Source organism: Arachis ipaensis, chromosome B10 (genome assembly GCF_000816755.2).
Source record: "Arachis ipaensis cultivar K30076 chromosome B10, Araip1.1, whole genome shotgun sequence".
NCBI lineage: Eukaryota > Viridiplantae > Streptophyta > Magnoliopsida > Fabales > Fabaceae > Arachis > Arachis ipaensis.
In genome coordinates, this window is record NC_029794.2 from 11,824,419 (window position 1) to 11,839,914 (window position 15,496).

At 34.4% G+C, this 15,496-nt stretch overlaps 2 protein-coding genes across 2 annotated transcripts; both read right to left on the reverse strand.

The window, feature by feature from the left end:
- Positions 780 to 1,574, reverse strand: LOC110268299 (protein FAR1-RELATED SEQUENCE 5-like). The gene is made up of 2 exons (XM_021114299.1): positions 1,124 to 1,574; positions 780 to 975 (listed from the first exon to the last, which is right to left on the reverse strand). The coding sequence occupies exons 1-2, from the start codon at positions 1,501 to 1,503 to the stop codon at positions 855 to 857; spliced, it is 501 nt and encodes a 166-aa protein (XP_020969958.1). The 5' UTR covers positions 1,504 to 1,574; the 3' UTR covers positions 780 to 854.
- Positions 11,072 to 13,200, reverse strand: LOC110268352. Its single transcript, XM_021114447.1, has 2 exons — positions 13,040 to 13,200; positions 11,072 to 11,639 (listed from the first exon to the last, which is right to left on the reverse strand). The coding sequence occupies exons 1-2, from the start codon at positions 13,198 to 13,200 to the stop codon at positions 11,072 to 11,074; spliced, it is 729 nt and encodes a 242-aa protein (XP_020970106.1).

The window sequence follows — 15,496 nt, forward strand, 5'->3', positions numbered from 1 at the left end:
GATGGCACAATATCCCTCTTGACTCGAATAATAAACACTGGCATTTCACTTTGGCTGCTACTGAGTCATAAGTAACCGCAAACTTGTTGAATATTGAGCTGGAAACTTGTTCTCCAACTTCGTATACTGAATAGCCTAGAGCGGAGTTTGTTAATCATGTGATGCAATTCGCCTTCCCTCTGAATTGTGCTTGGACTTTCCTAAACTTTTGGTGAGTGTACACATGTTGAAATTGAGCTTCTATGGAGGATTTTGTTGCATAGGTATGATGGTGTAAAAATCTGCAGCATCGGATTCTCTTTCTCTTTGCTCCCTGCTTCCGAGGCAATTATCGTATTGTTTGACAAATTGGATAAGTGTGATGTTCTGGGTAATGAACTTGTTAAAAAATGAATACATGCTCTCGCTCCTTTGTGTGCTTCTCATCCCAGCCCAGAAGTGGTGATCCAGATAAATTGGAACCCATATATGACGGTCTTCGTACAGATCTGCATAATACACCCAAATCAGACTATATTACACCCAAAAACATGGAATTTACACCTCTGCTGCAAAATTTAAACATCATTACCTGAAAGCCACTTGTTGTCCACAAGACCGTACTTCAGCAGAAAATCATTCCAATTCCTATCAAATGAGTCTTTGGTATGAGAGTTCCAAATAACTTGGCTCATTTCTTGTTCGATTTCTACGTGTCCCTTGTAGCCATTTAATTTTCTAGGAATCTTCTTCGTGATGTGCCAAATACACCAACGGTGAATTGTTGTAGGCCTACAAGCCTCTATAGCCCTTTTCATTGACGCGCATTGATCGGTGAGAATCCCTTTCAGAGCATTTCTTCCCATGCAACGAAGTCAACATTGAAATAACCATTTGAATGATTCAATATCTTCATTTTTCATCAAAGCGCATCCAAGAAGTGTTGATTGACTGTGGTGATTCACCCCGACAAAAGAACCACAAACCAAATTATACCTGAAACAAATTACGAGAAAACAAAATTAAAATCATTACATACACCCAAATAATGATTTTATACACCCAAAAACATCCAATATACACCTCTGCAGCAGATTCATAAAACAACATTAATTTAGCATCATAAACAAGAACAACATATTACCTGTTTGTATTGTAGGTGGTGTCAAATGAAATAACATCTCCGAAATACTCACAGGCAGTTTTGCTCCTTGCATCCGCCCAAAAAGCAAGCTTAATGGACTGATCGACCTCGAGTTCGAGCTCGAAAAAGAAATTTTGATTTTTCTCTTTCATTCTTAATAAGTATTTCACGAATTCTTTTGCATCCTCTTGTTTCGAAACATTCCACACTTCTCTAGTGATGTAATTCCTCACGTCTTTTTCGATAAAATTTAACTCGCGGTGACCCCCGGCTGTTGCAACAAATGATTGAAAAGTTTTGCTAGGTCTGATACCGGCTTCCTCGTTATTCTCTATTGTACGACGCACGGATATGCTTAGTTCCTTGTGCTGTTTGAGCATCTGTGCTTGATCTGGACAGTAAGGATGTGAATGATGCAACACGGCCTTCGAAATGATCCAAACACCAACATCCTTCAATATGTGTATATAAATTCTTGCAGGACAATTTAAACCAGCTGTGGGATTTGTCTTCTCGGTCGGAGATATTTTAGATTTCTATTTTCCCTCTCTGCTACATGTAATCAATTGATTCTTAATTTTGTTTCCCTTCTTATTTGTGCTCCGAACTCAGAGAGAAAAACCTGCAACCTTCGCATAGTCCTTGTAAAATTTTGCAGCATCTTCAAGGGTGTTAAAAGCAAGGTTCTGAAAACCAGACCGGACTGGCCGGTTCGACCGGATTAACCAGAAACCGGTCATGACCGGTACGGTTGACACGCAAAACCGCCTTGCAAAAAACCGGTTTAAAAACTGGTCAAACCTTGAAGCCCCACTAGCCACCGTCAGCCCCCCAGCCGCCGCCACTCTTCTCTTCCTCACCGTCTCTGCTCGTCGCGAAGCCCCACCAGCCATCGTCACCCCTAGCCGCCGCCACTCTTGTGTTCACCGTCTCTGTGCTTGTCGTAAAGCCCGCCTCTGTGATCGTTGTCGTTGGCAGTGACAGAGGGTGCCGTCGTTGTCCTCGTTGTCGATCCTCTTCTCCTCTATGTCACGCAAACGGTTACTCAATCCTCTTCAAGCGCATCTCTCCTCCGTGAATCTCTGCCCAGAGCCTCGCCGTGAAATCACTGCTCGGGGCCTCGCTATCGCAAAATGATCTTCTTCCGAGCTTACTCTGTCACTGCCGTTCCTCCTTCGCCATGTCTCTGGTAATAATTAAGCCACTGCTTCTTCAGTTTCAATTTCTAAGATTCTGGCTTCTAAATCGGAATTATGTTCTGAGTTGGATTGCTGCTCATGTGGTTTTGAATTTAGTTTGGAGGTTAAGTTTGGATTGTTTTGGTTAGGTTTTCTGTTTCTAGATTCTCTGGATTTGAATTTTGATTTTGAGTTTTTTGAGTTTTGTTGTTGAATAGATTGAAAGGTTTTTGTTGAAATTTGCTGTAACTCTGAATTTTTTTTTGTTGCTGATGGATTGAAATTTTTAAGTGTAAGTGTAAGTTTGTGATTCTAAGTTTTCTGAGTTTTATTGTTGAATAGATTGAAAGGTGGTTGTTGAAATTTGGTGTAACTCTGAATTTTTTTCGCTGTTGATGGATTAAAATTTTTAAGTGTAAGTTTGTGATTCTAAACTTTTATTGCAATGACCAATTTTTAGTTTTCTGCCTTGCTTCTTCTTTTATTGAAGTTCCTCCCAGATAGTAGCCAGTCGATACTCAGAGAGCAGAGATAAGATCTCTAACTAGCTTTGAGTGTTGGGTTACCTTTTCATGGACATTGTCTAGCTTCCATTGAACTTTAGACACAGATCATTGATTTAAACCAACAGCTTATTCTGTACCAAAGCATTCTCTGAGTTTAAGGATGAATTTTCTTACTAATTATTTTGTTATAATTTAGAAGTTGGTTAAAAAAATTTTATTTTATAAAATTTTAATAATAAAATATGAATAAATTATTATGTCAAATTATAAACTTCTGAATTTTATTAATTAAGAAATTATTGAATTTGTATATTTAAAATTGTATATTGAATTTTTAGTAATGGTATTATATATTTAATAAAACCGGTTCAACCCCGGTTAGACCCGGTTGGACCATTGAACCATTGAACCTGTCACCTGACCGGTTCAATGATCGATCCGGTTCTCACAACCTTGGTTAAAAGTCATTCCAACTTTGGGAACAAACTGGTCATTAACAACACAGAGGGGCTGCAAAATACACCATGTTAAAAACAAGGATATACTATAGAGTTTCTGCACATCATAAAACATAACAATTCAACTAAAATACACCCAAATATTCTTGATCTACACCCAAACTACAACAACTCAACTAAAATATTCAGAAAAGCCATAAACTGTAAATACACCCAAACTTCCCTAAAATACGCACAAATAGTTCTGATCTACACCCGAATGTCTGGTATAAAATGCACAAAATTAATCAAAACTAGTACATTAGATTCAGTTAATAGTCAATGTTCACACATTATTCAGCTAGACAATCATAAACGACTAACTGCATCATATTCAGATTCAATAATTAACTTAAACTAAATCACACCTCAGGAACTTCATTCGATTCAAATTCAAAATCCACTTCGCTCTGGTTCAGCTGACAATCTGAAGTTGAATCATCCATTATCTTCAAAACAATTTCAAAGCTTGATTTCAAAAACCATGAAAATCGAGAAAAAACGAAGCAAGAAAACAGAGAGAAAAACGCACGTAAATGACGAAGGAGAAACCAGTGAGAAACGCACGTAAACAACGAATGAAAAGGCAAAGAGAAACGCACGAACGAGATCGAACAAAGAAGGTAAAAAATTCGAAAAAGGAAATGAAATCCTTTGAAAAAAGAACGTTATAATTTCGCGTGTTAATTGATTTAAAAGTCTGTTAAGGAGGCGTGTGAAACACACATGCCACAAGAGGCGTGTTTGAGCGTAAAGGACTTGTAAGACTTGTAACTGTTAATTGCTTGTATGCCGAGATTATTCGTTACTCGTGTGCGTATAAAATTAGATAAAACTAGTAGCATTTTTTCCGACTAAACTACTATTTCTACTACCTGACAAATTTATTTACGAAATAATAAAATTAAAATTATATTTATAAAAAATCAATTATGTATGATAAAATTATTTAAACTTTTAAAAATTATTTAAAATGTTTAAATTACCTTTTTTTCACTATTATTACTATCATTCTCTCTCTTTTTAAATTATTCTCTCTGATAAATAAAAAAATAATATCCTAAAATAATAATAATAAACCAATAAAAATTAAGAACCCAACACATTTACTATAAATTTACAACATATTGTTATTATATTGGATTCACAAGCACCTATATTCATAATGAACTAGCAAAAAGGTCATAAATTGAGAGGAGAAAGTAAACTTAAAGTGTGAATCCAAATGAGAGGATCGTATTTAGACTTTTTTTTTATTGAAATAAATACAGACAAATTTTTATTTTTTTAAATACACATGGATCAAAACCTTTTTTTAAAGGTGCAGCATCAAATTATGGGAAGCACCCACGAATTAAAAATAGTCTTCACTTTAACGTTGGCGTCCACGAAATGGAACATCCCATAGATGGGTATGTCAATGGCAGCACACACGAATTGGACCATTACAATTCTGACACACACGAAATGAGCTTTTTGGTTTTAATTTAATTAAAACTGGTATTTTAAATAGAAAAAAATAGTTTGTTAAAAAATATCCCCCATTTTAGATGTACTTATCAAACAAAATTAATCCTTAAAGAGCCAAAAACCTTACGACAAAGAAACGATCAATCTTTGACAAACCAACGTTTTAAATTATCAAAATGGTGGTTTAACTAACTTAATTAAACTATAGCATATTTGATGGATCAAAGATTACATAATTTAATTAATTAAGTGCTTGGTTGGGATTACAATTGTTTAGACAATTAATTCTTTATTTGCTCTCTTATTAGTTTTATTTTTTTGGCAATTGGTTCTTCCCACGTAATATCATTAGAAAACGATGTTCTTGTATGTTGTGAATAATAATAAAATTTTAATTCACAATAATCTTGATAGCAATGCCAAAGAAATTATTGTGTAGTTAGTGTTTGCTGTTTTATTATGTATGATATGGTAGGTGAAAATAAAAAACAAATATAAAATATATGTCAATATATATTTTGTTGCTGTTTTTTATTTTTTTTTACTCTTATTAAAACTCTCTCTTCTTTTATTGGGGTCAAGAACTTACTATAACTAACTATAAAAATAATAGCAAACTATATAAAAATAAAATCACATGTGAAAAAAATAAAATTAAAACTGAGATTTCATACCACACAATGTTACATACAAATTTAATAATAAAAATATAGTGATAAAATGATAAAAAAATAACTGGAAGGAATATATGCCGTAGGTGGTTCAGATAGAACATTGTTTTAAAATGGTGGTGGATGGTCAATATTTTCAACAGATGAATTATTACATGAAAATGGTGATAGAGAGCTAATACTTCTAGATGATTACAACTTAGTTGCTGCATTTCGTGTTTGGTACCAATGAATTGGGTCCGATTCGCGTCTGACCCCTTGAGTTTTCCCTCTGCCTCCATTTCGTGGGTACCACCTCTATGGTGGCCGAATTCGTGTTTGCCATACCTGAGAAGCCGATACACAAGATGGATTCCTGCCACTATTTCGTGGGCACTAGCATTGAGATAGAGGCTATTTCCAATTTGTGGGTGCTTCTCATGATTTGGTGCTGCGCATTTTGAAAAAAGATTTTTATCCATGCGTATTTAAGGAAATAATAGTTTTTCTGTATTTATTTCAATAAAAAAGCCATCGTATTTGGAGGAGGAGACAAAGTCATTGTGGATTTTATTGTGGAAGTCCATCTCCCTCCGAGAGCAATGGAGAACTTTTCTGTTGGATTGGAGAACGTTTTACTGTCAACTCGTGTTCACTAATAAATCCATAAAAAAAATTAATACAAGTTATACACCTTACGAGCTTAACCCTTAAATGATAAGGGTAAAATTCTTAAAATTATCGAGTGATATTTAAATGCACATTATTTCCCATTGTATGAATATCATGGCATCAAGCTTTGTAACCGTTGCTAACTATCCGGTTAGATTCGTTATAATTTTGTCCATCCTGATATGTATGCTTAATAATAGGTACAATGAAAGCCATATCTAGGTGTTTTACCTAAATTTTATTTATGTTTAAAAGAAAATATAGGTATCTTAATGTCGCAATTGTAACATTAAATAAAATTAAAAGGAATGAAAGTAACAAATAAATTCATAAATACAAGGTGTAGGAGGTAAAGTAAATTGCAAAAATTAAAACAAATAAGAAATTAAAGAGAAGATAAAAAAAGAAACACAAACGTAAAAGAGAAGAATACGTAAAAGTAGAAAAATTTTATTAATAGAAACTGAAAGAAAGCAAATTACAAGTGTTTGAGTTCAAAGAAATTACTTAAGATTCCCAATTTTATCTTGTGATGCCAAGGGACTGAGAGCGTTTTAGATTTCTAAGTGTTTTCTAAAAGAAATGAACTCCCTACAATGTGTTCCTAAAGCGCTATTTATAGACTAACCTAATACCAACTGACAGTTACCCTTTGTACATCATTTCCGAAGAATTTAAATTGCATCCGTTTCCGCACTCCTTACTTGATGTCAATTCAAAAAATCCAAATAAATAACCAAACTGTCGAATATGACCCCAGAGTCCTCCTGGACTGTTCATTTCCACTTAGCTCCATGATGGAGAAAGGGAGATGATGTCAAATAAAAAATTTATTTTTATTTATTTATTTATCTATTTATTTATTTTTATTTTAACTAAACAAAAATAAAACAGCTCAATACTCTATCGTCTTGTAATATTTGTGTGAGAGAAAATATGTTAGTATTTGAACACCCAGAATTTTATATCTAGAATATGTCTGTGTCTCCCATTCTTCCAAATTTCATCTATTAAGGTGGGCTACTTCCATTCACAAGTATACCTAGATCTTATGATATTTCAGGTAAGATTTAATTGCTAACTCCATTTTTATCTTTCTCTTTTTTATTGTTGATTTAGAGGAACCCTAACTCCCAAAAATGGTGTGAATAATATCTAGTGTTATTTATGAGTACTAGAATCTTACCCTAAAGAGCATTCTTTTTTTTTTTACATTCTTTGACTCAAATTAAGATTTGAGTGTCCTTATTCTTCAATTCTACTATGTTGCTTTTTTTTCATCTTTTTTTTTTTATGTTCATTCTCTTAATTTGATCAATATGACTTTATGAGCTAATTATGTTATTTGGTAAATTGCTGATATTTACAATTATAGATGAATTTTTTTTAACTATGATCTTGTTCAATATGTTCTCTATTCTTCACACTTCATGCATGCTCCACTGTATTAAATTTTATGAACCAAAAATTGCATATTACTTTCTTGGGTATGTTCATGTGTGCTGGAATTCAAATGCTCTTTATCTTAGTCCTTTTGAATTGGAAAAATATTAGGATGTTCTAATTTTTAGAGAGGCATCTCTTCTTTTTGGTCTTATTGTAAATTTATGATAAAATCCCAAATATATATCATGAGTATCGGCAAACAGTATTAAGCCTTGTTCCATGTGAAGTCCTTGCTAACTGCTTAAACCAAATTAAACCCATATAAGCTCAACTTTTATTCATTTCTTATGCATTACTTTCTACCTTTACAGATTGTTTGTTGATTATTGACAACTTCGACACCCAATACTTAGATTTTTCAATCTGTACTCTTATGGCAACCTCAAACCACCATCCGTCAACAAGTCTTCCTTCTTAATCTAAAGTGGTCATTTGTGATAAGCCTGTTGTTAAAAACAGCAAAGATTTTGCTCCTGAACTAGAGGCCTCAAAATAAAAAATATGAGAATCTCAAGTGCTACTCCCTTTCACCATTGACGGTGTAGACTCAGCTTTCATCGACCCTATTATCTCTCCCAAAGTCACAAGCAAGATTAAAAATTCTTTTTTCTTGGTCACTCTCAAAGAAAATTCGTTGCTTTTCAAGACTCTATTCCCATTAGATACTTTAACTCCAACAACAGGCTATTCATAAATTCCCAAAGACCAACATTGGAGGTTACTGTACTTAGTTAGATAGGGTTAAAACTGAGAAAATGACCCTGTAGAAAGAAATTGGAATATATGATCTAATTCAGTTTAGTAAAAACTCTTACACTGTCAAATTAGGACTAATGGGAGGTGCATTATATTTCTGCGATGAGACTTATCATACTTTTCACACCCCATACGGTATGATTACGCCTACTCTTCTGGATGTAGCTGCTATAACTGGCCTACCTCCCTTGGGAGAGAAAATTTTAACTACTACCAAGTCGACCACAGGAGTTAAGTATTCCATTGCTATCTTTTCTACCACCTACAAAGCTTCATTCTCAATAACAAATGTCAAGATGAAGAACCTGTTTTTGATAATGAGCACGTAGCCTTTCTTCCCTATTAGTTGAGTGGCGTTGTTTTCTGTGTCCAGAGTCTTCAAGTCAAAGTCACTTATCTCCCATTAGCTATTATGTTAGCCGATGGTAGGAAGTTGTATTTAGCCAAATTGTTTCTGGCTCGACAATATCTCGCTCTGGATCACAGACCTTATGAGAAAGAAAAAGAGAATCACTAATGTTGACGGTCCCGTTTGGTTTTTTCAATTGTGGCTGTCTGCCATTTTTGAGTCTGAGCTACAATCACGTTTGACCCAAAAAATTCCTACAGATTCTGTGATTGCAAGACACCATCTGCTCTACTTAGTTTTTTCTGACAAGTTGATGGCCTCACATGATAAAATGAAACACTTCTTCTGTGCTTTCTATTACTTGCCAGAGAAAGACCACAACATCAATTTAACTCCTTTTGCTAATTATCAAACTGGTCTGAAATGGTTGATGCAATCTCTTACTCCAGCTAAGATATCACAAAAGGAAAGTATCACTATTTGGTCACAATTCTTGACTCCCCAACTACCTTTTGCTGGTTCCTAGGTGAAGATGACCTAAGAACAGCAGTCTACATGCCAAATGCCGTTTCTAGACAGTTTGGGTTAGCTCAAGCCATTCCGTCTCTTTACCATCTTCAAGAGTCTCAATCTTTGCATATCAAAGCCACTTCACTAGAAGATCTGTTGAACTTTTAGAAGGACAATGCTTCGTTGATAAATAAATTTCACTAATTTGCTTTTAAACTTTGTCTATTGACCACATATTCATTCTTCTCTTGGTGAAAAACCTATTACTCTTCCATTAAGGCCACTTTTAGTACCTGTTATCAAAGGATGACCACTGCTCTTGTAATGCAACAAGTGAGAAGAGTATCAATCGTCAAAAAAGATAATTATAACTAAATTATTTTTTCATTAGATTCAAAAAATTATGCTCTTCTCTGTGTTATTGTTATTAATGTTATTTTCTTCGTGCATAATGCCTTCTAAGAATATCACAATGGCACCTGTTTTAATTATTTTATTATTATTATATTTTTTTTACAGAAGAAAAAACTACCTCACTTGTTGCCAATCCTCCTTTGAAAAAGACTTCTGGTAGACTTGTAGAACAAAAGAAACTCAATTTTAATTACTCAAGCCGCCGGATAAAAAGAAGACTTGAACCAATTGCAGTGTCAACATCTTCAAATAGTGATGATAAGGATGACACATCAAATACATATAATGGCAACCTTAATGGACCAGTAGTCTCTCAGAATAATAAAGAGAAAAACGAGAGCAACTCGTCGAGTGATAAAGCAATGAGTAACTCATCTTCGGAAGATAATGTTGTCGATGCCCTTTGCCTCAGTGGTAAACTTGTTTCTCAGGTATTTTCATATATTCTCACATCCTCCATATTAAAAAATAACATTATCTTAAAGAACTTAAATGATGATGATGTCTCTTATGATGATTTTTAATCTCATTAGTTACCTTCGTCCTCATTTCACTTCTTGCTTTAGGTCACTGCGGCTCCTACCACTTCACTAATTGTGCCTAACACTGAAGATCTGATCTCTACCACATTTGATAAGCCTACACCTAACCCCAAAACTAATAAGGTATGACATTTCATTTAGCCTGATTATTAGTATCTCTTTCTTATAAGAGAAGATGCTTTCTTCACATGAAGCTGCAAAAGAAGCTAGGAACTTCCAAACCGCTCTCCAAACTGAAGTTACTCATTTGAAAGAGATCTTTGAAGTTTAATCTTGTATTTATTATGTGAACTTCTGTCATTTTAATATGTCCCTGCAATCTTCACTTTTTTTAACTTTTAGAGTTTTTTTTTTATTATTTGCTTTTGTATGCACCCTATCTTTTTTTTTTTGTAGACTGATTGACACTTGCTATCTTTAGGAAGTTATTACATTACTTCATACTAAACTAATTATTAAAATCACAGTGACCTCTTTTGTATTTCATTTGAGATGACCTCCATATCTGTCTATATCAGGTTGCACTGGTGCATGCCATCTCGTGTGCATTTGCCTCAAGTGTTGTCAAAGTAAATCAAATGTGCATTTGTTGACATACTACCTCCACTTGTCCATTTGCTTAGGCATAATACGGTGTAGAAGAAAGCATTTTTATATCCCTAGACTTGGCATATTCCATGATATTTTTTTCAATAAACGTGGTTCCTTGATCAGTGATAATAGACTGCAGAATTTCAAACCTATGCACAATATGCTCCTTAATGAAATCAATTATTTCATTGTGAGTCACCTCCTTTAAAAGGATAGTCTCTACCCATTTAGAAAAATAATCAATACCAACCAAAATGAACTTATGACCTTTAGAAGAAGGTGGGTGAATCTTTCTGATCAGATCTAAAGCCCAACCTCTAAACGGTCATGGTTTAATTATAACATGCAATTCTAAAGCTGGAATATGTTAAAGGCTTCCATGTTTTTGGTATTCCTCACAGGACCTAGCATAATTTATACAATCTCTTTGAATAGTTGGCCAATACAATTTTCTCCTATTTGTCACCCATTTCATTTTTTTCCCTGACTGATGGGCACCACAAATTCCCTTATGCACTTCTGCAAGAGCCAAATATGTTTCTTTTTCTCCCAAACATGTCAAGAGATTTCCATCAACAGATTTCTTAAACAAGACATTATTCATTAGAACATAACTTTGAGCCCTATATTTAAGTTTTCTATCGACACTAAGACTTGGATTTTCTAGATATTCCACAATTAGTACTCTCCAATCTTTTGGGTCTAGTTTTTCTAATAACAACACTTCTCTTTCTCTCAAAGGCATAAATATGTCCTTTATCCTTACCAATTTTTCTAATGTTGAGGACTTGATCTTATATCTTGAAGCAATTTGAGCTAATTTATTTGCTTCTTGATTTAACTCCCTTGGAACATGCCTTACAATGACATTGTCAAACTCGCTCAATAACTTTGTAGCCACATTGAAATACTTTCTTAAATTTTCACTAACACACCTATACTCAAGTGATACTTGACGGACTACAAGCTATGAATCTCCAAAAATTTCCACATTTTTAATTCCTCTTTCTAATAATAATTCCAGTCCCATTATTCACGCTTCATACTCTGCCTCATTGTTGGCACATGAATAATTTAATTCAAAGAGGAATTTACTTGGCTCGCTACTTGGAGAAATAATTAAAATTCTTATATCAACACCACCCTTATGGCATGAACCGTCAAAATATATTTTTCAAGGCATCAAACCAACAAAACCTAGTAAAATTTTATCAATGTCAATACAAGAATGGTCAACCAAAAAATTAGCTAAAACCTGTCCCTTAACGGCTCTTGCAGGAACAAAATGTAAAGAAGATTCCGTTAAGGCCAACATCCACTTTCCTAGTTTGCCATGCAAAATTGGAGAAGACAACATATATTTAAGAACATTAAACTTAGAATTTACATAAAAATTCCTAGGAATTAAATAATACTTAAGTTTTAAACAAGAAAAATATAAAGCTAAACAAAGTTTTTCAATTGGAGAATAACGGCTCTCAACATCATTTAGCACACGACTTAGGTAATAAATTACTCTTTCGTTGCCATCCTCATCTTCTTGAGCCAGCATTCCACCAATTGTTACTTCAGAAGCTAACACGTAAAGTTTTAAAGGTGCTCTGTGCCTTGGAGGTGTCATAATAGGAGGATTAGTCAAGTACTACTTGATGTCGTCAAAAGCTTTTTGATGCTCTGCTTTTCACTGGAACCCTTCCTCTTTTTTCAACTTGATCAGAGGTGCAAAAACCTTAGTTTTTCCTAACAGATTGGAAATGAACCTTCAAAGGTAATTGACCTTCCCTAAAAATGCTTGTAGTTGCTTTTTGTTTGCTGGAAAAAGAGCCTTTAAGATAGCCTTTGTCTTGTTCTTGTCAATTTCAATCCCTTTTTTCTGCACTCATACCAAAAGCACATTTTAAGGATTTTATTTTTAATTTATACTTTCTCATTCTTTCAAATGCTTTTTTTAAATTTTTTAGATGCTCTATTTGAGCATTTGATTTGACAAACACATCGTCAACATAAATTTTCATAAAATTTTTAAGAAAGTCATAAAAAATTTTATTCATCACCCTTTGATAAGTTGCACCAGCATTTTTGAGCCCAAATGGCATCACAACCCATTCAAAAGTTCCTAAAGTACCTGGACACCTAAATTTGATTATAACCTGAATATCCATTCATAAAACTTAAAATTTTATGACCAGCAGTAGAATCTATCAACATATCAGCTATAGGCATTAGATATTCATCTTTTGGTGTTGCAGAATTTAAATCTCTAAAATCAATGCAAACCCTTAATTTTCCATTCTTTTTCATGACAGGAACAACATTAGAAATTCAGTTGACATACCTTGCTGTTCTTATAGACTTAGCCTTAAGAAGTCTTTCAATCTCTTCTTTAATCTTCTGCACGACTTCAAGAGTAAATCTCCTTAGTGGCTGCTTGACAGGTTTGACATTGGCCTTTAATGGCAATTGATGCTCTACTAATTCACGACTCAAACCTGGCATTTCTTCATAATCTCATGCAAAACAGACACAATATTCCTTTAATATATCTCCACCATTTCTTTTTTGAAATCTTCAAGCAACATCTTGCTCACATATGTTGATCTAGGATAATCACCGTTACCAATATCTACCTCCTCCAAAAGATCCTGCACCTCAATTTTTTTCACATTGTTAGTATTATTTTTTTCAAAACCTAAAATACCATCATCATATATACAATCATAAGGTACACTATCAATGCACCCTTCTCTGTCTATCATATAGGCTGACAGCCGAGCTAGTTGGCTCGTCAACCTCGTCATCTAAGCCTCTTTTGAGGCCGTATCCACCCCGGAGCTTTACGGACCAAAATAAAACTATTCACATCTATTTTGCACATCTCAATATTTTCAGGATTAAATGCCTTGGTGTCAATCGTCAGTCGCTTGACTCCAGGATTATACATCCTGAACTCCACATGCATCTCATCATAGTAACAGGTACTATTGTCAGCAAGAACTTCTTCCACTCCTCCATCTTCATTTCAGAAAATCAGTTTTTTATGTAAAGTGGATGAAATAGCACCCATTTCATGAAGCCAATCACGTCCCAAAAGTAACTTAAAATCAGCTTTAGATGGAACAACAACAAACAGAGTTGGCCTATTGACAGAAACAACCTCAATTGACAGTAGAACCACACCTCTAATAAAAGAAGTCCTTCCATTAAAATCTGTCACCCCAATGCTACTTTTGATAAAATCATTTTCAGTCTTCCCAAGCCTTCTCATCATTTTTTCAGGCATGAGATTGACAGCAGCTCCCCCGTCAACCAAAATCTTATTGATTATCCTTTCATCAACACGAGCCTTGATATGCAGTGGACACAAATGTTCCTTCTCATTTTCAGTAGGTTTCTCAAATAATCCTCCACCACACATATTGTCATCTAGTAATAAGCATTCGCTTCTAGGAAAGATATCATAACAATCATCTTCTAATGATTCCACTTTCCGAACTTGACTATACTCCTCGGGGAGTATTGATACCATAGCTATAGGTTGCTTAACACCAAATATCGCTTCTAAGTTGTCATCAAAATCAATTTCAAAATAATCAGTAATTAAATATTCATATTTTTTCTCTTGTTTTCAACCATTACCTTCATTGCAGCCAGATTTTTCTTTATATTTTTATTGCATTTAGGGTGAGTAGAAGAATTTTCTATTTCTGCAAATTTAGCCATGGTTAGCAAAGGAGGAAAATCTGCTCCATGTCCCTTATATGGATCTAAAAGAACATACTCAGATATATTCTCTTTTTGCTCAAAAGTTGTAAAAAGAGAATACTTTAGAATATTTTGACAATTTGGTCAAGGAGAATAACTAGGAACCTGCTGCATGTTAGGATTATAACAAGAATAAATTGGTTTTAAGGAAATATGTATATTTTTTAGAATATATACACTACCTATATCTTGTGCATGATTCATGTTCCATAACTAGAACTCGTAGTACCTGGGCTTAAAAGGTCTAGGCCTCACCCACTTGGTTTTTCCTCTTGAGAAAGCAGTAGGTTGATTCTGCACATTTTTCACATTCTGGACCCATTTATTGTTTGAAATTTTGGTGGGAAGAACCCTTGTCTTTTAAGAAAATACATCGAGTTTTTCATCAATCATGACTACAGTCTTCATCTTCTGGTTCATAGGTTGTATCCTAGCTTTGTTGACACACTTGTTCAAAGAAGTCTGACCGCCCAACTTTTGTTTTTCCTCAGCTATCTTTCGTTTTAGCTCATTAGTTTCATTCTCTTTTTCAGTGATGAGCGGATAATTTATACACTTTTTGACATTGTTTTTAGTATATTTTTAGTAGGATCTAGTTACTTTTAGGGATTTTTTCATTAGTTTTTATGTTAAATTCACATTTCTGGACTTTACTATGAGTTTGTGTGTTTTTCTGTGATTTCAGGTATTTTCTGGCTGAAATTGAGGGACTTGAGCAAAAATCAGATTCAGAGGTTGAAGAAGGACTGCTGATGCTGTTGGATTCTGACCTCCCTGCACTCAAAGTGGATTTTCTGGAGCTACAGACCTCAGAATGGCGCGCTTCTAATTGCGTTGGAAAGTAGACATCCAGGGCTTTCCAGCAATATATAATAGTTCATACTTTGGCCAAGAATTGACGACGTAAACTGGCGTTCAACGCCAGCTTTCTACCCAAATCTGGCGTCCAGCGCCAGAAAAGGATCCAAAACCAGAGTTGAACGCCCAAACGGGCACAAATACTGGCGTCCAACTCCACAAATGGCCTCTG

Coding starts and splice junctions, on each gene's coding strand:
- LOC110268352 (XM_021114447.1), bottom strand. CDS start 13,200: ATGCCAGGTTTGAGTCGTGAATTAGTAGAGCATCAATTGCCATTAAAG. Junction 11,640..13,039: donor AAGTCTATAAGAACAGCAAG/GTATGTCAACTG, acceptor ACTTGAGTATAG/GTGTGTTAGTGAAAATTTAA.
- LOC110268299 (XM_021114299.1), bottom strand. CDS start 1,503: ATGCTCAAACAGCACAAGGAACTAAGCATATCCGTGCGTCGTACAATA. Junction 976..1,123: donor ACCACCTACAATACAAACAG/GTAATATGTTGT, acceptor AATTTGTTTCAG/GTATAATTTGGTTTGTGGTT.